The 26,629-nt window shown below is 33.9% G+C and overlaps 1 protein-coding gene across 1 annotated transcript in view; it reads right to left on the reverse strand.

Moving 5' to 3' along the window:
• LOC134530782 (large ribosomal subunit protein uL24) overlaps nucleotides 1-25,594 on the reverse strand; it is a 42,794-nt gene extending 17,200 nt beyond the window's left edge. Inside the window, exons 1-2 of the mRNA XM_063365970.1 lie at nucleotides 25,416-25,594; nucleotides 19,301-19,494 (exon numbers count right to left, since the gene is read on the reverse strand). Of these exons, the coding sequence (XP_063222040.1) occupies nucleotides 19,301-19,468 (168 nt within the window). The 5' untranslated portion in view covers nucleotides 19,469-19,494; nucleotides 25,416-25,594. The remainder of the gene's footprint in view (nucleotides 1-19,300; nucleotides 19,495-25,415) is intronic.
• Between the last annotated feature and the right edge of the window lie 1,035 nt (nucleotides 25,595-26,629).

Below are 26,629 nucleotides of genomic sequence, written 5' to 3' on the forward strand. Positions count from 1 at the left end.
CGCAGCCTGGACGCAGTCACTTCTCTACATTTAAATTTTGGTTAGTAAAACAGCAAATGACCTCCCCCCAAAAAGCAGGTCAACATTCAAGCAGATTCTACAAAATGATGAAACTGCCTTTTGCCATGCAGGGAGGCAGCCGTATGACCTCACCAACCAAATACATACCTAAAGCACCAGAATGTCTCGACTATTAATAAACTATCTAGAGAATTGGTTCCTTCTCCAACTTGTCTTTCATCCTTTTTTCTACCAAAACAATACATGTTCTCAAAACATAGCGAAGGCTTTTAAATGAACACAAATGTAAAATATAGCAATAAAAACAAGATTTAAATTAAATAAAATACTCAAAGTATATCTACACAAATGGTAACCTAAAAACTAATTTTTTTAAAAAATAAATGTAGAATGGCTTTTGTAAATGAAATATCTTAATATCAAAATTACAAGAATATTAACAAATACAAACATGAAAAACTAAGTCACCATGACCTTGAACATAAACAACCAGCTGATCCATCATGGACTAATAGAAACCATATATATGTGTGTGTTGAGGAGGGCAGGATCATGCAATGCTACAAGGTCTACGTTAAGTTCATTAAATAAAGAACAGGAAATATGCAAATACAAAAAAAAAAATTGGTTGTCTGCAAGTCGGTTTACGGACGACAGTTTAACGTGACGTCATAACAAAACATTGATGTAATGATTGCATACTTTTATCAATAAAATTGAATCATATTAATTAAGTTATCACTATTTTGTATGAATTAAAGGAGTGAAATGAAATCTACAATTTAATTGAAAAATTTACTTTTATTTGCACTCATTAATTCAAATATGTTTATTACTTTAACGAACAGATTATTTTAACCATAACTTTTATACATGTTTGCTATTTAACTTCAAGATTGTCGAGAAATTAAACGTAGAATTTAATAAAAATGCCCTAGAAGTTAATAAAATAAGTATTAGTAAGTTTTAAGCAAGAATTTCGGCTTTAATCTCCAACCCAGACGCTCGTGGTGCCCTGGGGCCGAGATTAAAATTCGTCGAGAATATTTTACGCTTTTATGTCTTCCAGTGCTCAAAATGATATGCAATTATGGCCCCGGGCACAAAATTTTATTTATAATTTATTAATAATAACACCCCTCGCAATAAACAAAGGAAAATATGTATTAACGAGTGCCTGGAAAATATGTATTAACAGGTGCCTAGTTGCTGTGGAAGCTGATAGCGCGATTCGTTCATTTCGCGTCCGTCACCATTAATGGCAGCACCGTAGGGGAATATTATTTCGTTTTCATAATACGATTTTATAACAAATACGCATCCCAAATACACCAAACTTATTTATAATGTGTTTTAATAGTTTTTAAAACATTGAGCAAAAGATCCCCGGTGTAATTTGAATTATTATGTGTAACTGTGAAACACAATTGTTCGTACAAAAATGTATTTGAAAATTCAACATTACTTTTTTATAACCCTACCGATTGTGCTGAAAATCGGTGGACGATCGTTAAATTACATAATATTAATAATTCAAACAACAAAACATGATTGAAAAGTAAAATTGAGTGGAAGAGAGATAAATGTGGCGCAAGCGTACAATGAGCATAATGGGACACATCATAGTGGGACAATGTATGTTACGGGACACTTTTTCGTGCGTGCAGCCAACGTTCATTGATTTATCAGACGTCACGTCAAAATTAAGACCTGTGGAATGTTAGTTTCCCAACAATATTTCAAAATCATCATCAAAAATAATTGTAGCTGTGCACAAACTGCCAGTGCAAGCATGCAGAGGTTGCAGCGATCAGAGCCATGTCTTCAACAGGACGAGGGTACGATTCCGCCCGTCCACACACCACCAGAAGAACTCTGGCAGCAGTATCTGGGCGGCACCGTTACACCCTCCTCATCTACGAATGGTTTGGGTTCATCACATCACTGCATCATCACGCATTAGCAAAATAATTCTGGCATGTGCTTCTTAAAATACCTTTTGATGCTTGTGTAATGGCAGCTAAGCAAAAACTTATATCCCCCCCCACAATATTCTGGAGTTCCGGAATAAAGTCCTCGGTGCGGCTCCTCCCATCACTTGATAAGATTGTTACTAAACTATCTAATTATCCGTGATCGGCACTGAAAATTTTGCCCACTGAATTAGAAGTGCTTTGCTCTATGGCACTATCAAGCTGCTAATACAACTCACTTTTTCTGCCCACATTAGCATTGCATCACAACTTTCACAATCCATTTTGTTTTACTGCCACACTGTTGGATAGCATCAACAGCTGATCAGCTGATTCCAACAAATCAAGCACACATGCAATGTCTCAACACTGCTGGCTTGAGTTGCATCACCACACCACAGCCATTTTCACTATAAGTGAAAGCAGGACCAGAACTTTGGAGTGACCATTATACTAAAACTATACAATGAAAAATGACCCATGTAAACTTAAACTAAATCACTAACTATCTTTAACTGTACATAACCCCCAGTAAACACACCCTGCACAACAAAGTTATGGACAACATCCTTTTCTAAAACTTTTGGGATAATATTGTTTTTAAAAGTCTTTAAGCATATTCAAAACCTAAACCCTTATTTCTGTGTCTTGGATTAATGACCTAAGAGCAAGGAAGAGGGGACATTGCACTGTGCGGTGGCTGTAATCTGCTGGAGTGCCACTGTTTACAACACAAAGAAAATACGGATAAAGAATGTAACCCTCCCACCAACCCACATGTGAAGCAGTGGTGCGGGGACATCTGTAAAAGCAAAATGTGGCATCTATTGTCATTGTGTATGTATTGCCACATAGGACTCCAATTACTTATGTCAGCAAGATATTAAAACTTTATCCATTCATGTTGAAAGTAAAGTGTGACCCCCCCCCCCCCCCCACCCCATGCATACTTGCTACTCGGAACAGACCGGCATATCCAGATAGTGAGCAAAACGATATATGTCAGATTCTGAATGGCCCAGTTACACATAAACAGTTCTAAAAACATTTACATTTGTTTTTTTTAAATTTATTGAAATCAAGTTTCTTAACAGCTACATCACAGGGTTTCAAAAGAATGTGCTAGGGGAGGGGAAGAACAACAAATAAGAGAATATGACAATTATAAAACTTTTTCACCACCATTTTTGTTACAACTTTGAAATTCATGCATTTTACAATTTAATTTCATTCTTCTGGTAAATTATTAAATATTTTGAAGAGAAACTACTTTAAGCCTCTAAAGTACAAATGGCAGCTCTGTTAGTGATCTGATGTAAAATTACAGCAAAAATACATAACTTGCAATAACAGCTTTTGTTCGCATCTTAATTATATAACCTTGTAGAACTGGCATCAAGCACTTAAATTTTTTTTGAAATACCTCCGGGGATGTGCAATCTGCATTAAAATACACACAGGTTTAATGTCAGATTAAGCCTTGTTTAACAACACACTATTTTTTTTAGTTAATTAGTAAAACTAAAATTTTACATTCATGCATCTTATTATAACCCTTCTTTTACCCATTATTTTATTCTTAGATTCTGCAGGAGTCATGGACACTAATAAATTATGATCTATTTTCAGTGCATAATTACATGTTTTTAAAATATTAGTGAATCCTAAAATATTTTTCTATCTCTCTACCTGCATTGTTTCACTTCTACAGCAAGTTGTGGCTATGCAGTTTTTTTTATTTAAGTAACATTCTAGTCTTCAGTGTTCTTCATGCTCCCTCTACGAAATTTACAAACTCACTGTCTCTTTGAAATTACAATATTTATTGGAAGATGGCAATAGCTTCTTGTACAAAAAGTATATATATAATTAGTGTTTAAAGTATTCAACATTGATGATATTTAGTCGTAGAACTAAAGATAGTTGAATTCAATACCCATCCATGGTAGTACCAGATCACTATGCAAACAATCTCCCCTTCCCCCCAAAAGAAAGCCATTTCATAAACCATTATGTATTTGTATTAATCTTTTTGTATTGTTTCATTGTATTGTTTATCTTACATCAAAGCTGATTAGAAATAATCTCTTATTTGGTGTGAACCATCCTGTTGCTTATACTATGGCCGCGCTAGGCTCCATTGCCATTTCACAATGTCTTCTTATGAGTGGATATAGTAAACTAAAGGATGAATGTCATGCCATGCTGATGCATATTCCCTTCCTCTATTATTCCGCTTACCCCTCACACTAACATCTCACAAGACTTCTGGCATGTACTATAAATGGAAATGAGAATATTGTGATTAGGTTTCAATTTTCAGTTTGTACCCAGCTAAGACTGATACGCATACGACAAAAAACTTCATAGTTAATTTCAGAAATTATAAATATTCTTTGGGATGATTGCAAACATTTCAGCAGTGTTGTGGGCTCATGCCAACATCTCTAGCCAAAAATTATTCAAGTTAAAAAGTGCAAATTTAAGTTTAAAAAATTATGGCGCAGCCCGGACAGAGATGCTAAATTGTCTCTTCTCTACATTTAAATTTGTGGTTAGTAAAGCAGCGAATGACCTCCCCCCAAAAAGCAGGTCAACATTCAAGCAGATTCTACAAAATGATGAAACTGCCTTTTGCCATGCAGGGAGGCAGCCGTATGACCTCACCAACCAAATACATACCTAAAGCACCAGAATGTCTCGACTATTAATAAACTATCTAGAGAATTGGTTCCTTCTCCAACTTGTCTTTCATCCTTTTTTCTACCAAAACAATACATGTTCTCGAAACATAGCGAAAGCTTTTAAATGAACACAAATGTAAAATATAGCAATAAAAACAAGATTTGAATTAAATAAAATACTCAAAATATATCTACACAAATGGTAACCTAAAAACTATTTTTTTTTTAAAAATAAAAAGTAGAATGGCTTTTGTAAATGAAATTAAGACCTGTAAAATGTATGTTTGCCAACAAGATTTCAAAATCATCATCATAAAATAATTGTAGCTGTGCACAAACTGCCAGTGCATGCACACAGAGGTTGCAGCAATCAGAGCCATGTCTTCAACAGGACGAGGGTAGGATCCCGCCCGTCCACACACCACCAGAAGAACTCTGGCAGCAGTATCTGGGCGGCACCGTTACACCCTCCTCATCTACAAATGGATTAAGGTTCATCATCACATTGCTGCACCAATTCAAACCAGAAAAACAGCTTTAAAATGAATGTGTATATAAGGTGTTTTAAAAACAAAATAATCGCTAGCAAAAACTATTTACACCAATCCCTCACTTAGCATGTCTTCAAATTGTGTGAATTCATTAACCGCAATGTTAATTTTACTGCTCCAGTCTTGAGTAGCACGAAATTGCCAAAGAAAAAAAAAGGTAGGGTATGATAATGTGAAGAACCTGGCCTTCCAGCCACCCAACCTTTTTGATTTATATGTAATAGTTAACTTTTATGTAGCCAGGATGCATTCTATTCAGATGAGCCGGGTGAATTAGTTGGCCTCTGTCAAAGGTATGTCAAGTGTCCATCCTCCCATATTTGTCTACAGAGGGATAGGTGCAAATGTGGATCCCTGCACTCTTATATTGTTTTAAATTGTCAATGTATTTTGGGTCATTATGCTTTCCCCTACGCACCAACAGCAAGGATCTACAGCATCGTGTGAGAGTGATTTAAGGAGCATGTGATGATGACATCATGGTGTTTGAATAAATATATATATAAACAGATGGCGATCTGGTGTTACAATTTAAATAATCCACAATAAATAAGCTAGTAAGAACTTATGAGCATCTTCTACAATGCAACTGGAAGGACATAAATGAGCTAATACCTTATGTTTATGGTTTTTCTTTCTCTGTTTGGACTATTAATTAAAACCAAATGCTGTAATAAAATTACTGTAAAATATGAATTTTCCTCTGGGTTACGGCAAAGGGCAATTTTATTATAATTTAACTAGTTAGCAGACTGCTCACGGTAACCATAATTGGAATATTTGTAATCTTTATTTTTTTTATGTTTGATATTGTATTCCCTTAATTTGTGAACAAGAAACATAATTTTATATGCTTCAATGTCTGTCACTTAATAGTTTAATAATTATAGAAAAGGATGTTAACCTGGTGTAACATGTGTTTGGTCCTTTGAGGTAACCGTCAGTAACATGGAAAATTGTGCTGGTACAGTTACATTTCAAATCCCTATTGTCATTAAATTTAATATAATTTTAAATACTAAATATCACGGACTATTTAGGTACCATTGTGATCGCTGATTTATTTCTGATCTTTTATGTCTGATAACCATTTTTATTCATTTTATATTTAACAAGTTTTCTTTGTTCTAGTTAACCTCCCTTATTTTAATAATTATGTAATTATGGTGATGGTGCCTTTTTGCTCTCATGTGAATGTATTGCCGGAAGTTGCATTGGCGGCCCACTTTCGTTCTAGAACATTATGGGTGAAGAACACTGTTCCATGTTGCTGTCGGGCACAGATCCCTCCGCGGGACTATTTCTTCATCCGCATGTAACTTTAATCTTTGTGGCTTATCATAATGTTTAATTGTCATAGGTGAGCAGTCCAAAGTTGGTTAATATATCTAGATGTGTTTTGCAACCAGTATGAGGAACTTGGCTGAACTGTGTAATATTTAGTTGTGATTGCGGGCGGAGCCAATGGTGTCCGCCATGTTGGATTAAAAAAGTGCTGTTCATGAAAAAGGGCAGGAAGGAACTAGGTAGTTGTATTGTGTGACGCGAGAGCCAATGGCCGATCACCGCCGTGCTGTGTAATAAGTGCTGGCCAGTGACCTGGGGCCTGTGAGCATGTGATAATAAATGAATAGAAACACCAGTAGTTCGGCTTAAGTTATTCGTCCGGCGGCTCATCTTCGGCCGGACCACAAAACCCGATAAATCGGCGGTAAAGCCGGTACCATCACAATAATGAGATCTGCTTTAACTTGGTAACCAACAGATTAGAGATGTGTGCGTACGTCAGACTATGCTATCGATTGTTTTACAAACATAAATAAAATTTATAAAAATAGAAAATATTATAAGGGAGGTGGCACAACCTATGACTCTTGCTGTGGCAGGCTAGCACACATGCACACGTGCAACCTGGCAGGAGGTTGGAAATGCATAGCAGGCCATAGAGCGTGCTGGTGAGAAGAGCGACTGTAAGTTCAGTTGCTGGTATGAAGTTTAGAGGACCAAATATTTTTAGATCCACACATATGCCGCTGAGCTGTGCCATTGTCACCCAGCCGTGATGAATTTCAGTCTAGCAAGTAGGAGGCGACTCGCATACACAAACGTCTGCCAGCACCTTACGTGCGCAAGCAGCTGCAGTTAGAATCATGGCTTCCAAGCGAGAGGTTATGTATAGTTTTCACGTAGTGTTAAAAATCCTAAAACTGTTTGCTTTGAGACAAAACTCAAATTATTACGGAGTGCAGAATGTCATGAAGGACACACACATTTGTTGCGCTTTAGGTTTAAGCAAGTCAAACATGCGCACAACTGTGCGAAATGAAGTACAAAATGAGTAAAGACAACTGTATCAAACATGGTGACCTTTTGTTTTGAAACTAAAAATTAAAATTTAAAAATAAGTTGTTTGTCCAACAGCCGAATAATGTACCACAAATCTGTACAATTAAAAGCGTGAGGTGCTTGATATATGTCTGAAATATTTTATCTGTAATAACAAAGCAATTTGTAATATATATTTTATCACTAATTCTACAATATAGTCATTACAAAAAATTACTATATAATAAACATAAAACAATAATGAACTTAAAATTAATAATAGAATGCTCGACATCACTTGACTTAAATATTTATTTACAAATTTTAGGATAGTTATTATGAAAATTTTAGGAAATAGTCATTACAAAAATGAAAGAAGAAAGCACCACGCTTTCAGTTATACCATTGAATATATATAATGTATAGAAGTCGCGAGCCCAGGTTAAATTTTCTGTCCGGTTTCTCAGAAGAATTGTTGTAGTTCCAAGCTCCGCCGCTGCGATCGCTTTCATCGCTGGGTATCGGCCGTATACGCCCCTGGTGGTATTTGGCAGAACTTGGTTAACCAGCCCAGTCGTGACATCATCCTTCACCCCCCCCCCCCCCACCCACCCCCCAGCCTCCCTCCGAAAATCCAAGACCAACGATTCAAATTACCCGGCAGGTCTTATCAGCATCGTTAGGCGACCTTGAAGAGGAGCTTCCTTTACCGTCGTTTGAGAATGATGAAATCCCAAAAGAAGCTAGCCACGGAAATCACTGAATGATGGGATTCTGTACCCGAGTGAAGTGAAAATTAGCTATTAAAACTTTGTATTGGGCCAATAGTCAGTGTTCCGTTCAAAATATGGTTTTATTTTAAAAGTAAAATACTTATTTAAACTATATTTCGCGTTTGTACAAATTTACTTTTATATATTGGCAAGGAAAATCAACATACCTTAAACAACCTTCTTTTATTCAACGTTATCTATTAAGTAGTAAAAGGGGTAGATATTATTTTAAAAAATAAAACAAATGGAACCCACTAAATCAGTATTGGTAAGATATATATAAATTCAATAATAAAATACGCATATTAAAATTTTTTGTATTTAACTTTTTTCGTTAATAAAAATTCAGGATGATTTTGGTTTAATTGGTTTACGTATATTGCTATATTTTCTAAATCACATAGAAAAGGGAAAAGAGTACATCAGTGAAAATTCAAAAATTTAGTTTAAGTAATACTAGCCATACCAAAAAATCAATATTCGAGATAAAAAATTTGGTAACCGCTCTACATTTCAAATAAAAATGCATTGGTTTCATGAATACTGAAATATATGCGTAATAAGGCATATTATGTTTTTATCCTAAGCATGACTATAACTAAAAAAATTACAGTAATTTAAAACGATGGCAGTCTTAACATAAAATAAGTGCGCGAGTCTTAGTTTATATTTTAATTGGCTTCTTCGTCAGATGGAAAAGAGTTAAGATTTCATCAAGGAAAAATATATTCTCAAAGTCACTAAACCGGGAGATAGAAAATAAGGTAGGTACTTCATTTTAAATAAAAGTTAAAATAGGCTTACGCTAAACCAATTAAAAATAAGTCGTAAAAATATTTTTATTTATTAAATATGTTCTATACTTGACAGTTCTTTGTGTATAATTCTTCAAAAATCTTTGGAATTTAATACATACTTTTCTTAAAATGGTAGAATATCAGCAATACCCGGAAATTACGTGAGCAAAGCCACGGGTTATTAGATATACTTTTACTATAAAATAAAAACAACTATACATTTGTAGTTCACGAATGTGATATTTTGTTTATTGCTTCACAACATTCATTTGCCAGTCTCAAATTTCATCGTACCACTTGTCAGAAATTTCACCAAAAATGAGAGATAAATTTTTTTTGACGAATTTCAATTACGAGGAAACCTTTCGCAAGATTTTTTTCTTCGCAGTAGTCACTGGGACACCATTAATTTAAATCTACTAAGATAATAAAATTGTATGTATAATGATTTGTTTTTGTATATTTATATAACTTCCCAACCAATTTTTAGTGATTTTCATGTGAATAAAAACTTGTAAAGCAATTTAATTAACTGAGTCATAATTCTTCTGATTAGATGGAAATACAAACTTTTCATCCGTAATATACGATGATAAAATATATTTATTATTGCAAAATAGTATTCACTGTTCAAATGCAAATTTAAATAGATTATTCATACATGTTTTCTGCTAATTAATGGTTTAACATAATAATTTTTAGTATAAAATCCTTTTTCTCTTGTGTTAAAATGGGTTGCTAAAATGAGGAATTATAAATATATCTCTTACTAAGTCCGTGCACAGATTTACACAAAACAGCAATGTGGATAATCTTTTTTGGTAGTTTATAATTTTCTGCCCTGAATAACATGAATTTGGTTGAATTAATACCAAAGTGAATTTTTTTGAACAACTTAAATTGATGTCATTAATAAATATTTATTTTATATTAAAAATCCACAAACTGTTTTTAAAATATAATATTTATCACGCCAGATGGAATAATAAATAAAAATAGCTCTTATATGTTGTCTATGTTTAAATAATTGTATTATATTTCATGGAAATAATATTTACCTTTCGGTTATTAAAAGAAAATATATTTGTATTCAAAATACTTGCGCATCGTTTTTACGAGCATAACTTGTGTATCTAACCTCAAAGCAAGGAATATAAAGAGTGGCAAATCAATGCTATAACAAAAACTCTTATTTTCTTTGGAGATCCGGGAAATGTGCGTTATTTATAAGCAACTTAACATAGTAAATCGTTAACTTTTCAGATCTATGTTGGCAAAATTGATTTTTTTTAGCGGTCATTACTTACTGGGAATATTCACCATATAACGTTTAAGATTATTTATTTTTAATTACGAAACAACCAAAACATTATGTAAAAATGCTTCATCTTATGTTAAAAGAAAATATAAACTGCATAGCCACAAAGTATGACATCATACCATTAGTTTCAGTTACTAATAACATTACGTGCAAGCGTTTGAACAGTCATCGCAGCCATAGTTGTTTCATAGCTACCAAAATCATTCAACGTTGTCAAGAATTATTCCAAATTATGTTTTGCCATTTTACTCAATGCGCCACTCCGTTAACACAACATTTTATAAATTCTGAACTACGAATATGTCAGTATTTTTTTTTTTTTTACGTTATTACGTTTAAGAAATTTCTGTAGTTTTCTTATAATTAAAACTTAAATTTTGATGTTGGCATCTTTTAACCGCACTTTTTTTTTTCGGTGTCCGTACTCCTCCAATTCAGTTGCGCTCGCCCGTATCTAAGCGCTCGGATTTCAACAAAAGGGCACCGCCTCTCGATAGAGTGAGACAGAGAATTACGCGCATGACCTTGAAAAAAGCGACGCTACAGCGCTCTGGCGTGGAAGCTGGTAACTACGAGTACCCTCTTGTGGAAAGAAGAGCTGTCTAGCGGCGGAGCTAACAACTACCACAGTTTTGGATCCGAAAATTGGAATAATAAATCCTATCCCCTCGCGACTTCTATAAGTTATATATATTCAATGGTTATACAGAGTTGTGATGCATTATTCAGCTGCTAAGACAAAAAACTCAATTTAAAATTCAATTTTTAGTTCATTCAACAACAAAAAAGAATTTTTTTAAAACTACATATAAGTTTATTCATATAATGAAGCCAATGCATGATCAATGTAAAAATTTCTATTAAGACATCTTAAAACGGTTTATTGAAAACTACATCCAGCACCACAAGCTGGCTTGTCATTTCACCTGAGACAACAACCAAATATGTTCTTCGTTGGTGAAGAACAATAATTATTTTCAGTCTGTTAATTTCCTCAGAAAAACATCAAACAATGGCATTCCTCACCTACCAGTAGTCTCAAACATTTACCCAGCCATTCATCAATTCCTCAGTCAATCAACCCCTTGATAAACTAAGACAATTTATGAAAAGTTAAACACAAAGAATGATTAAGTTAGAGAAGAAGCTCGTCATAGAGAACTGGCAGCTACTAGTGTGCTCATGGTCGCAGCAATCAGAGCCATGTCTTCAACAGGACGAGGGTATGATTCCGCCCGTCCACAACCCACCAGAAGAACTCTGGCAGCAGTATCTGGGCGGCACCGTTACACCCTCCTCATTCTAAGAATGGTTTGGTTCATCACATCGCTATATAAACTGGAGCCGGCTCAGGTAAAACCAAGGGCAGCTAGCAGTCTCAGGCATGGCAAATCAAAGCAACATTTTTAATGTTTAATCAACTGCACAACTATTTTCTTACTATCATTCTATAAAAACAAATAAAATCATGTTCACATAATGACAGTTACTTAGCCTAATACTGAATATTGCAAATCATTTAATGTACAGGTTACACTCGTGGAAAGTATCCATTAATTAAATCATTTTCCTTCGTAACAATAAAATTGAATTCCAGAGTTAAATTCCTCTGCCTTAAAAACTCTACATTAGATATTTCGAAAAAGGCATGGACAAGCAAGATATATAGCATAATCTCCTATAGTATAAAAGTTAAAAAAATTTTTTTTTTAAACATCAGAACAGTTGTTATTTTATATATTTAGAAGACAAACATTTTGTAATTTACAAAAATATAAATTACATAAAACATTAAACAAAAACCTCCATACATTTACTTCTGCAATGCGAGTGCAGTAGCAGCGGTAGTCACTTTATTTACTCTTCATCTTAATTCAAGAAGCTTATGATAAACTTAACCTTCTATTTTTTTTTGCTGCATCAAATTTCATCAGGTAAAGATTGTACAGGCTTTCTAATTAAGGTTATTTATCATTTATTATGTTGTTATATTAGGTTCACTGGTATGATTTAAGGCCAGTAATCCAAGACACAAAAATAAGGGTTTAGGTGTTGAATATGCTACAACCGTTCTTTAAACGTATTCCTAGTGCATAACAGAACATGGCCAGTCCCTTATTTTCAGGCAACCGATTTTGGTGTCCTATCGGTTGCTGTTCTGTTGCCCAAATTAAGTGCATGTGCAGAGCTAACTTTTTTGTTGATTTTGCCCAGTGGCTGAACCACATCTGGCACCTTAACTTATAGAGTAATATTTATAATCATCAGGGGACATAACAGGCGCGTTGGTGTGCCAAATAAAACTTTATGATAGTGAAACTATCCTGGAGAATATTTTGTACACATAAATGGACAAAATATATATATATATATATATCACAATTTAAAGCATTTGAGAAAAAATTACATAATTTGTGCAATAGTGCTGGTATCTATAGGATATTTGGCATAGCAAATGTATCAATGATTACCAAACATTTGCTACAATGCATTGAAATTCCTGCTGGGCTGTTTATTAAAACAGTTGCTTTTTTGTCACCTAACATGATTGGGTTTGAAAACATTCTGGAATACGGTCTGGAAATCAACCAATAAAAAAATTAATTTGGACCTTACCCCTTTAGATTTGAATGATTTTTGGTACACATGTTGAAGCCATAAAAAAAAAAGTCTTAATAGTGTTTAAGCCAAATTTGCTGATAAATGTCACCAAAGAGTGAGCATTTAATATTAGGTTTTTTAAATGCAAATAGAATCTAAGTTTTATTACTGAATAATCAGAATGTATACATTTTGTACTGAAGCCATCAAAATGTTTTATTAATATACAAATTGAATTAAATCAAAGTTATATAACTGAATAATCGAATGTATACTTACTGAACTAATAAGGAAAAATGTTGCTTATTGATTTAATATTTAAAATTTTTAATGTGTTTGTAATATCAGCCACTACAATATTTCTTAAAAATAAATGCATAACTGAAGAAAAAAGCATAAAATCTTTTAATATGTATCTAAAATATACATACACCAGTATGCTGTTTACTTACCAATTTTCAGGATGAAAGAGTATTTGAATTATTTTGCAAATATTTGTTAAGTTGTCATAATTACTAGAAAGTAAATGTCACAAATTGTATTAGTAAAGTAATATAGCAAGTTTACTTAATTTTGTTTTACACTTTTACTCAATCTTGATTTCTTAAAATTTTTTCTAAAGCATGTGATGACACACTAATTTCAGTTTTACTTAACGTGTACACTCTTCTGGTTGCTGTCACAGGATTCACTACTCCTAGAATAGAATTACTGGGTACTGTTAGTATGTCATTTGGTTTGGGGTAAAAAAATGAAGTAGATGACCCCTTTGGATGTAAAAAGCTAACTGTAAATTCATTTTCACAATTTTTTTGAAGAATACAAGCAAGCCACCATGATTTGTCGTAGACTACTGTAACATATCCAGAGTCAATTTTCTGTAAATCTGTAGGTGTTAAGTAATCAACTTTTGTTACAATTTGTCACACTTTGTGCACTTGATGAGAATGACTTTGTGAGATGATTATTTTCAGAAATCGGTATGAACGTATGCAGTTTGTGAGTACCTTCAATTGCTTTTGAATTGTTGAATCTCAGAAAGAGTTTTTTTTTTCAGCTGCATCGTAATCATCAGCTGTGCAGTATTCAAAGTCTATACCTGGAATATTGTGATTGGCAAACTCAAAAAGCTGCTTTGGTATAAGTATTTGGTCATTGTATGGTCTTTGTAAACTAGCTTTGGAAGCTAGTCTTTTAACTGTGCCACCTAATCCATCGCAGGCACTCTTGCCGTGTGATGTAGCGAAGAACTGCCATTCTGCTTCTACTTGAAAATCATTCTTGTGTAGGCACAAGTTTAAAAAATTCTTTCTATTTTTATACTGCGCAGCACTGCCATCAGAAAAGTGATTTTTCATAGTTCAAATTGTAGTGTATCTTTCAGTAATTGTATAATTTTTCTTTGAAAAGCATAGAAAGCTATTTTATTGTGTTGCAAACACTCTGAAATAAACACATACACCGCATGTCGTAGTTTTTCTTGCCACTTATAATATAAAATAAATGGGTGCAGTGTGGCTTGGCTACTCGTCTAGTGACATGATTGTACTTCGTCCTGCAATACAAATGATAAATGAATAATTTTCTGCAAAGTCACAGTTAACGATAACCTCACCTTCCGCCAGATTTTCCTTACATTCTAAGTAGCAATCTTTCTGTTGTAATGCAATAAATGAATGGGTTTTCAATTTTAAGAGACTTTCTATAAAATCTTCTATGAAATCATCAATTTCTTTCACAACTGTTTCCATCATATATTTGTCTACTGTCACCCATTGCTTGTATGTTACCTCATCAATTACCTCGTTTTTAAATATCTCAGCCAATGCTTCTTTCAGGTATGCTGTCCCTGGATACTTGATGCATTCATTCATGTAACAATGAGGGGCTGGAGGGTTACACATATTTTTTGCTAGAAAAGTGTGATAGGTTTTAAGAAGTGATCCATCTAAATAAAAATAGTTTATCCCTGAACCAGCTATCATCAATTTGACATTTTGATGCACAGTACACACACATACTGTGTGAGTTCCACTTTTACCAGCTAAAATACAATTTTTAGGTCTTAACCCTTTAGCCCCTGTTGACTTCTGTAGAAGTCGGCCAAAGTCGGGCCATACAGACGGTGGACAGCTGCAGAAGTCGACTGGATGCAGTGCCTTCCCGCCGGTGGACTGCTCTAGAAGCCCTGACGACTCGACCTCTTTCCCGTTTCGCTACGGTGAACTGCCGTGGAAGTCTGGCCTTGGCGATAACTAGCGGGCTGTCGGGAGACTAGTAGTACATTTTTCTGCAGTTAGATGTCATCACAATTCGCTCAGCGACCTGCGGCGCTGCCGAATATTTTTCGTGCCTAATTCACGTGTCTGGCTTCCTTCTGTTGTGGTTTTAGACATATAAACATGGGAATAAGGTGCTAAATTTTGCTTTACGATGAAAATTTATTTTGTTTATCACTGTGTTGAAACGTGAGTATGAGTACGTTGTGAGCTGACAATTATTCTTTGTAATGGAAATTTATTCGTTGCTTTTACGAATTTTCCCTGACTGTTTTATTGCATTAGTTTTGTGGGTTAGACTTTAAAATGAGCAAACTTTTTACACAACCAAAGAAGCCTTGCAGCTTCTGTTAGACAGTGACTTTGAGGTCAGTAGTGATGAATTGGAAAATGAATCATTACCACAAAAACATTCTACTCAACAATCGTGGTCAGGTCCATCGACACTTTCAGGCCCATTGGCGTCTTCCGGCCTCTCAACAACACCTGACCCTGAATTGTCTTGATGATTCTTCAGAGGGGGAGGAAGGGGATGAAGAAACAATTACATCTTCAGAAGAAAAACGGAAACTTGTGTGGTCTTGTAGAAATCTCACCCCACAAAAACATAAGTTGTCCTCCGCAGACTTTGGACTAAAAAGCGATGTTCATACAAACAGTTTTTTCAGTTTGTTTTCCTTGTTTGTAACTGAACAAATTGTGGCTCATATTTTCCAGGAAACAAACAAATATTTCACACAAAGGGCTGACGATTTGACGGACAGAACAAAGAAAGAGTGTACAGAACTGACTCCAAATGATTTTTTTTATTTTTGTTGCTATGTCTCTCATTATGACCAGGGTAAAAAAGTTGGCCTTACCGGAGTACTGGTCAAAAAATCTGGTTCTAGAAACTCCGATTTTTTCTCAACTTTCATGGGACAGATACTTGTCAATCCTTAGGTTCCTACACTTCAATGGCAATACTGTGGAAACCACGGATTACATATTTATTCAAACTTCGTCCCATTTTGGAGCATTTTAGAAGGGTTTTCAGAGCACATTTGTACCCATTTGAAAATCTTTGTGTGGACGAATCACTCCTTCTGTTCAAAGGACGTCTAAAAATTAAACAGTATATCCCAGCAAAGCGAAGTCGTTTCGGAATCAAAATTTCTGCGGAGCAGATTCGTAAGTTAAAATAAAAATCTTTTTCTTTTTAATTCTACATAAATATTAACTGTTTGTAATCAAAACTCAAACACTGCAAAGAAAGGGTTTATTACATTACAAACCAAGGTTTATTTTGACAAGTAGCCAGGTTTATTTCAAGAAGTACCAAGGTCTTATTCTGCAAGTACACATCAGCTAAGAAATCGCAGTAAATATTCAAAGAAAATCTATGCGAATTCTAATAATGTTTTTGTGTGCTGCTGCCGATTCACTAAATAATAATGTAATAGTAGCATGTACAATATAACCATGTAAAAAGTTTTCTTTGGAAAATCAAAAATTACTCGTAAAAATGTTATTTATTTTAAGAAGAGCGGAAAAAACTAGCGAGCGCGCTCATCAGGTGGATTCCAGTCAGAAGAGGCCTGTACAGGGGTCTCGGCCGGCCGGCCGGCCGCATGCCCGGCCTCAAGGTCGCGCACTACGCACTCGGCGTCCGTCGCTAAAGGGTTAACTCACAAAATTTTGAGAATCCAATTCGGTGAGTTTGATGTTTTTCTTTAAAAGCTTGATAAATTTCATTTAAGTTAGCTAATACTAAAACGCTTCTGCACTTTAATTTTCAATCATTTGTTCCTGATTGTAACAAAATCTTTTTTACCCTGGCATTATTCTACTTATGTCATCCTCTTGATAAAAAAAATCTTTAACAAGCTGTGCAGTATCTCCACTTAATGTTTTGCCAGGCTTTGGGTTCGGAGTTGAAAGAACTACCTTTTCACATACTAATTTCTTTACAGCGCGAGCCATATAATTAGTGACACCAAACTCTTCTTCAATTTTTTTACATGTACAACTTTAGGGTAAAACGGATAAAATAGCCATTTTTTCACTTCGCTTAGTTGTTTGGGCAATTTTTTTTTCAATTGTTCAATAATTGAGACTCACATTTTTCTTCTTTGTTTCCTTCTTTACTTTCTTTCTTAGAAGAAATGAATTTGTTTTCCAAGCTTGTCACTATTTTTTCTATTTTTTTTTGGAGTAATTTTCTACAGCAAGTTTTTTTCTTTTTTATGGGAGATTCACCAATAAGTTCCAGTGATTTATTTAAGTAATGTATCGATGCTCCTGAGTCAGTAAATGATTCATCATCAATGTCATCCTTTTGACTCTTACCAGCTACATTACCATTCATCTGTTCTGATATTTTAAGTTCACTATACATTTTTTCCTACATTTGTTACATATTTTCATACCCATTTTAATGTCTGTATTTAAAGAACACATACTATCTGTCACATTTCTGAGATATTTTTTCTCCAATTTCAGATTGTTTTGTTCCTTATATGGGTTACAACATTTAACATTATAAATACACCAGTTATTTTTTTCATGTTTGTTTGCCATTTTTAGGAATTGAAAAGAAATATTTAGCTTTATAACAAATGCTAATAATAGTTCACTCTAAATAAATAACAGTCTTGACACTTTGAAAAAAGTATGCACTCAAATAATTTACATTCAACACATTACAAATATGTAGACAACCATAAAGTTCACAGTCCTACAAAAACTGACTGGGATAAACAAGAGAGCCACAGAAATGTACAGTTTATGTTGGGAATCTTTTTCACAGTGAAAGCAACATTTGAAAATAATAATAATAATACTAATTATATAGACTATTCTTACAAACGCATTAAAACTTACAATTTGTATATTAATAAAACATTTTGATGGCTTCAGTACAAAATGTATACATTCTGATTATTCAGTAATAAAACTTAAGATTCTATTTGCATTTAAAAAACCTAATATTAAATGCTCACTCTTTGGTGACATTTATCAGCAAATTTGGCTTAAGCACTATTAAGACTTTATTATTATTATTTTTAGATGAGTCCATTGTTGGGCCATTATGGAACTTGGTATAGAGGAAGCCTATCAGTATACAAAAAACATATATTTTTCGAAAAAAAAATTAAAAAAAAATTAAAAGGGGTGTTTTTGAGATTTAAAAAAAATATCTTTTTAAATGTTTTGAAAAGAAAAATGGATTTTGAAGGATGACAGCCTTGTTATTATCAGTTTAAGTCCATTAAATACTGAAGAGAATAAAACAAGTTTGAGCTCTCTAGACCTAATAGTTTTGAAGTAATAACATTTTTACTGTTTCCAAATATTGCAAAAAATATGATTTTTTACTTTTTTGAATGACTATTACTCAAAAACTACTAGCCCAAAAAACTTAAAATTTCGTATTTTTCAATTGTTCCATGGATACAACACGTGTACCAAAAATTAACACAATCTGAAATGGTAAGGTTCAGAGCACTGGTTGATTTCACATGGATTGACCTGTCTGCGAGTTAGGTTAACGGTTCAATCCCAAGGTAGCACATTTTCAACATGTTTTATGATCACAATTTACATTATTCATGCTTTTTGGTGTTTCGGATGATTTACTTGCTTTATAGTGAATAAGTCACATAAGTTTATTTTAGCATTTTGTTTATTGTGTGGTTACATTTTTATGTATGATACATACTTTTGAAGTATTGTTAATTGTATTTCCTAGATTCGAAAATATGTGAACGCTGGCTGATTCCATGCCACCCTTCTCTTCCGAGAAAGACAACGGTGCCAATATGATGTAATTTTTGACCAATCACAAAAATGTGGAGAGAAAAAAAGAAGCCAATCACGGGCACACACCAACAAGCTACTCAACCAACTCCCCAGTCTTTCCCATGCACGAGCTATCTTTTACACGTTCACTCAGGGATAGTTTATAACTGCCTCATAGAACATTCATTACCTCACCTGCACTTCGTCGTCTTTGCGAATCGGAATGGTGCGCACGTTGTATTTCTGCCTGAGCTCCTTCGACAAGGGAGCAGACATCAAGCGACGTCTAACATGAGATGGTGCTTGGAAGTGACGTTTGCGGTTTTTCCGCCTCGATGCCGTTACCAACTTGTTCAACTTCATCTTGGTCTATTTGTGATTCACAAACTCTGCAACACCGTAACAATCCCATTAAATTCTTTCGCGCATACCTGGAGACACACTAATAGTTAAGTTGAGCGTTTCCAAGCAACCTGTCTTGCATTATACTTGTATACAAGCTTACATAAACAACTACAATGATGCAATTCCTAAACAAAACATGCAAAAGAACATTTACAAAATAAAACAAACTACCTAATTAAGTTTAGCTCTATTACGAAACAAATAAATGATTTTCAGAAAACTTAATTTCAAGTGGTGATTAAGTTTTATAATCACCTTGCAAAACCACATTTGCAAATACTGAATACTATTTTCAATTTTTAACGATTACTTCACCATTCTGCTTCCTGAAGACTAAGCAAAGAGGCTAAACCAGTGTATCTGCTGCATTTCTTCTCATTTTTAAATTTGTTATTTAAAACAACAGTGAAAGCCCACATCATCATTTACTATGGCCCTTGTAAAGCATCCAAAAAACACAAGCTAACAAGTAGGTTATTTGTAAAAAGGCATTTACTTGCTTTGAATCAATAGCAATGAAACAGGAAATATAAGACCAAGACCAAATGTTTTATTTAATTATCTGAGTAATATGTTAATGGAATATGATTTCCATCTTGTTGAATGTTTCAAAACAAGACATTTGCAAGATGTGTTCATTAATATGTTTCCAAGGCTAGATTCACATGGTTGATGATTCTTCCAATTTATGATTGATAAATATATTAAGTATTACGTAATTAATGTAGCTAACATAACCCCCAGTTATAACTAAATAACCACCCCCCCCCCCCCCCCGAAATAACACTGTTAAATTTGCATGGCATTGAAGTAACGACATCACTAAATTACGGCATGATTTAAAGTAGCGCACCAATATATTCAAAGTAGTACATTTTCTTTTATGTGAATTTTTATTTCTGTGCCCACACAATGGCAACAGCACTTGTGTAGGATTAAATACAATGCAAAAATTAATAATGTGAAAGTGTTCAGCCATTGTTTATATTATCCCGTATGTCAACAGCAGCTCTGGAGAGAAAAGCCAGAAGCTTTAAGGGCTAGTTTACCTTGCACCTACTAACTAGGATGCACTAGTGGCAAATCATGGCGCACTCACACCTGGTAAACAGTCAGGAATTACATTAACTGGTTAAGTAATTATTCTAATAATAGAAAACATTGGTAAATATGTAGTTTAGCTGTATTTGCAGAAAAAAAATGTTAAAAATCCGAAAATACTTTTATTATATGCTCTAACTTCCTCTTTTCATTAAACCCGGCGGAGATAAGAAATTCCAAATACTTTAGGAGATATAGTATTTTTTAATTTTCATCACAATACCTGTGCATTCATGCGGCATTTACCATTGTTTCTTGTTTAGGGGTATGAAATTTTTTTTTCGCAACGTAGGTGAGCGACTACATCATTTTCTACTAATGGCAAACGTATTGTACCCGCCTCTAACTTAGGTGAGTTTTTAAAGTTTCAAATTTTAATGTTTTATTTGTAATTTGGATATTGTTGCGAATAAGTAAAAAAAAAAAAAATTACGCGAGTTCCTACTGTTCATCCATTGTCCCAGATTGTTTAGTCAGGTCAGTTACATTATAAATAGGTACTTTAAAACTAAACAAACATTAAAATTAATTCACATTATTTTTAATGTCCGCTTAGTTTGAAAGTATGTATTTATAATGTAACTGACCTGACCTAATCGACCATTTTAATTAATTAGGCATTCACGAACACACGGCAAAATAAAAAATTTGCGGAGGTCGAATGATAGCACAGGTCTTGTATTGCAAAATAAGAACGGCGATATCTCCTAAAGTATTTGGACTTTCTTATTTCCGCCGGGTTTAATGAAAAGAGGAAGTTAAAGAGCATATAATAAAAGTATATTCAGAGTTTTTACATTTTTTCTCGCAAATACCGCTAAACTACATATTTACCAAAACATTTACTTTAAGATTTCAAAATTATTAGAATTGAAATAAAATATAAATATGCTCATTAATGACTCACTGACTCTATAATGCTTTATGAATTCTGTTTACATGCGCTTACAGTGTAACAATTTCATTGCTCTTTGCTAACCTGTTTCTTCTAGCACTGCTGCGGAGTCCGTGGTGCAATGAGAATATGCATGGAAGCATACATAGCATCAAATTTTGACGAGGTCAATAGTTAAGAACATTTTTCAGCGATAAAGGAGCAAGCCATGGCTTAGTCTGTTATGTTATGGTGGCATATATCTGATTAATATAATTGAAATTCAAGTTGTTGGCCTCTACTTGAAATTTACCAAACACTGTTGTGTCAATTTTCCAGTGCTAATGCTAGGATTAAACTGATCAAGAATATATGTTATGGCACTTTTCAATTTGAATTATAGCATGCTAATATTATTGCGAACTCCAACTGAGTACCTTCACACAAATCACACTTTTAATATGGTTGCCATCCTCAGACCTGCCATCATTCAAATTTTAAAAATCATGAGGTCCTCGATAAAAATTTTCAGGCCCATAAATACAGGTTAGATATAAAAAACAACAAATGACAATCTTAAAATTTAAGTGAAATACCTGTACATAATATGTTACATGGTCTCTGCTTCAAAATTTATTTCAAGAAATTATAGGTTGCAGATTTAATTTAGTTGAACATGATTTAGCGCAGTTGTGTAGTGATCACGCAGGGCCACAACTAAAAAAGATGTAAAATAACATTCTGCTCATGTAACACTATTACCACTGTTCACAGCAAAATTAATTTTTTTATTGGAGCAATACACTTCACATGTTAGTTGTATTTTTGTAGCGACATGTTTCACAATTTCTCCACTTCCACTATGCGAGATAGAAAAATCAGCACGGCACACGCTACAAAACGCAAAATAGCTTCCTTTACGTGACTCGAGTATTGATGGAAACTCGTTACTGTAAGCTTTCGTAAAACTTGTTTTGTAACTTTTACAAACAAAATCTTGGGGCCCCGAAAAATCGCGAGGAAACAATATTTTGGCGTGAGGGCGTGAGATGGACCTTAATATCGTGAGCCTCACACCAAAATCGTGAGAGTTGGCAGGTCTGCATCCTGGTGTATCTTGAATTGAATCCACAGCAAGGAAGATTATTGAATGACCAGAGACAATTAATATGCAATGTAGGTTTTCAAGGTCCTTCATTAAAAATAATCAGTAGAATTTGGTAAATATGTATTGTACGGATTAGCGCCAAAAAAAATCTTACAAATATGAAATAACTTTCATTATATGCTATCTTACGTCCTCTTTTCAGAACCGCCTGCGGAGATAAAAAATTCCAAATACTTTTGGAGATATGGCCGTTCTTATTTTGCTATACCAGACGTGTGTAATAATTTGACCGTCGCCATTTTATATTTTGCCGTGTGCGCGTGAATGTCTAAATAACATAAAATTTCCATTAGGTAAGGTTAGTTACATTATAAATACTTCAAAATAAACCGAAATTAAAAATAATATCAATTTATTTTACATGTTGTATAGTTTTAAGTATTTATAATGTAACTGACCTGACCTAACAAAATGGGACAAAGGTAGATTAGGTCAGGTCAGCTACATTATAAATACTTTGAAACTGAACAGACATTAAAAATAATAAAATTAATTTTATTGGTTGTTTAGTTTTAAAGTATTTATAATGTAGCTGACCTGACCTAACAAACCGGGAAAAAGGATGAACAGAATAAACTCACGTAAGTTTCTTTTTACATGATGTATTCGTTCACGTGAGAGTCCTAAGATCCACATAAAGTTCTGCCATTCCCGATTACACCCGAATATTCACCTTCGGCCAACCTCGGGATTTATTTATTTTTGCGCAGGAAAAATGAATTGAAATATTAAAAGTGGTCGGATAGGTTAGCTACATTAAAACACTTTAAAACCATTTGGATGGTTAGTTAGGTTAGTATAGCTACATTAAAATAAACAGAGAAATATTAATAAATAAACCCGAGGTTGGCCGAAGGTGAATTGTTCGGGTGTAATCGGGAATGGCAGAACTCTATGTGCATCTTAGGTTTCTCCGTTCGGGAACATCGCAAAAAAAAAAAAAAAAAAAAATGATACTTGTAAACAAGCAACCGTTATCGCCGCACGAGTGCACAGGATGAAAATTAAAAAATTCGATATCTCCAAAAGTATTTGGAATTTCTTATCTCAGCCGGGTTTAATGAAAAGAGGAAGTTTAAGAGCACAGAATAAAGGTATTTTCGGATTTTTAATTTTTTTTTAAAAAAAAATCGCCAAAAAATGAAGATTAAAAAATTCGATATCTCCTAAAGTAATTGGAATTTTTTATCTCCGCAGGCGGTTCTGAAGAGAGTACGTAATATAGCATATAATGAAAGTTATTTCATATTTGTACGATTTTTTTTTGCGCTAATCCGTTTAATACATATTTACCTAGAATTTTATTTATCACTCATTCACATACACACACATAGATAGATCAAGAACACAATATAACATAATATGTAGAAGTAGAACCTCAATTATTCGTGACTCAATTAAAAATTAAATATTTGGCGGGGGGGAGACCAACAAGCCAGCGAAGGGTAATTCATTATGAAAGCAACAAGACCAGAGTAAAAACTACTAATTAAAAGTAGAAATAAACGGACTAGAATTGCCCGCGAGAAGAAATACTAATCTGAGTTAAGCTGTAAGGAATATGAAACCAGTAAAAAGAAAGGTTGTTTCCAAAAAGAAGCACAAATTTGTAACCGACTATTTTACTAAAACGTACCTAACTAGTAAACATTTCTAGAATTGTTTGTTGATTCAAGGCAAGTTATTCATTATATTGCATGTACCTATGCATATCAAATTATACATATAGGTATTTTATATTTTTCATTGAAACCGCGTCTGTCTTTTAGCTTATTGTATGACCTAAATACATTTGAATTCAATTATTTATGATTTTTGCTTATCCGTGCTGACCTTCTTAGTTAATCAAGGTTCTGCTGTATAACGAAAATATTATTTTCAGACCGATATTCTATTGGTATTGATATAATTCAAGCACTATATCAAAAGACCTATATACTGACGTGTTGAAAAGTTTTGCCATCTTTACCTATGCTAGTAACTTACCAAATATTGCAATGCTGTTTAGCAGTGATTAGAAAATATATTTAAAATAAAAACAAACATGCATTTTAAATTTTTGATTTCCCTTTTGTTTCAATTCACCAGTTTTCAATACTTACCATACTAAAAACTACGTACCATTACAAGTTATTTTGTAATTTTGGACATGTTATGATAGTAAACAAACACTATCTTATAAACAATTACCAACTACAGCAGCATTAACTTGAAGGCTAAAAAACCAAGGAATAGGATTATGTTTAACTGCATTATAAGCCTGACCGCTGTGCTAGTTTGGTGTTGTGCACATGCCTACTGTTATAACTAACCATTTGTTAATTCTATGTTGTGTCTAGACATTAAGCTACTTCGTATTCTGCAAACTCTTATCGCAATAGGTCTAAAAAAAAAAAAAAAAAAAAAACAATAAAGTCGGCAAGACGGTCAGCAGGATATTGGCTCACTGTAGCGAAAGCTTAAAACAATCTTCTCAGAGCATTTCAGAAATACCTCAAATGAACAGTGACTTCGTGTCTTATTTAAGCAAGCATATAAATACTTCAGACTTCAGGAGATAATTAAAATAATGTCAGTAATATCTCGAACAATTCAAGACTACTAAATAGATTATTTTCTGAAGTAATAGTTACGGAAATTATACATAAACTATAACCATTTTCACTGCATTATTGTTTCCATTATTTCCAAGTGGATTAACAGAAAGAGGTTACATCGTCACATGACACGTAACATAAATATAAGTAAAAAAAGGTACGTACAATTGTCAAGTATTCCGTCCAAACCGCAGAAATTATAATACATACACAACCTAGTATTTTCTTAAAGGATGGATACGGATGCAATCGGTAAAATAAATTACTTAAAATATCTGCACTTCCATTTTCGATCCGACAAACGGAAAAGAACCAACCACCAAAGAAATGACCCACAGACATACAAATAATCGAAAATAAATTGCTAATAACATGTGACGGCAATGCTCAATGTGGCAAAAAGTGTAAACTTAATAATTTTCAACTCTGGATAATATACTTATAATTGTCAGAACTTTTAAAAAAGGACTATATAAAAATATTAAATGTTATCTCATTAATGTAGGGCGTAAATTTACGAAGCTTTATGGTTATTTATTTTCAAAGTTTAGGTCAAAAACCATGATGTTAAATATTTTCGAAGTGATTCACTATCCTCTATTGCACCACCGTCTTACTGCCTCTAAAATAAAGAAAACAACTCAACGACAGTATTTTGATCTTAACAGATTTGACAAAATCACAAATTATCAGTCGTAATTAGTGACGTGGTACTGCCCTAGGCAGTAAACAAATCTGGGTATCAGCACCAACAGCCAATGTTGGAGTGCTCCCTGCGATGGCACTGCCAGCCACCGCCAGTGTTGTATTTCAAATATATTGTTTTAAGAGCATAATAATCAGTGACATCATGACTCCTGGCAAAACTGGAAGTCCTGTCTCGACACGAGCAGTAGCCAGCCTCAATAGCAAAACACACCCACTCATTATGTTTTTATATTAATAAATTTTCACCACTGTCCAGGGCGGACACACTGATAAATTGGGAAACATCAACTTTGAAGTATCGATCCCTCATTCTAGTAAATTTAGTCATATCTGAAAACTGAAACCCTTTTCTTTAACTTATTCCCCATTAGTACCAGGGCTGCTTATATAGTGTATGCCCTATTTCTACCAATAACATTTAACTCCACTTTTATGTACCCATTACACGCACTGTGTGTGTATTACGCGATACATTGATTACACAGGTTATCTGACGAGCTGTCCGCCATGATGCCAGCTGCTGACTAACAAACAATAGACAACACAACATTCTCAACCTTACCAACCGAGCTGACAGTAAATAACAGTCCGTCCCTCCAAGTGTTTTTTACCCAAAGCACTTGTAAATATTGGTTATACACAATGGAGAACGTAGTCACTCAAGTTTATTG

This window comes from Bacillus rossius, chromosome 3, assembly GCF_032445375.1.
Source record: "Bacillus rossius redtenbacheri isolate Brsri chromosome 3, Brsri_v3, whole genome shotgun sequence".
NCBI classification, from domain to species: domain Eukaryota; kingdom Metazoa; phylum Arthropoda; class Insecta; order Phasmatodea; family Bacillidae; genus Bacillus; species Bacillus rossius.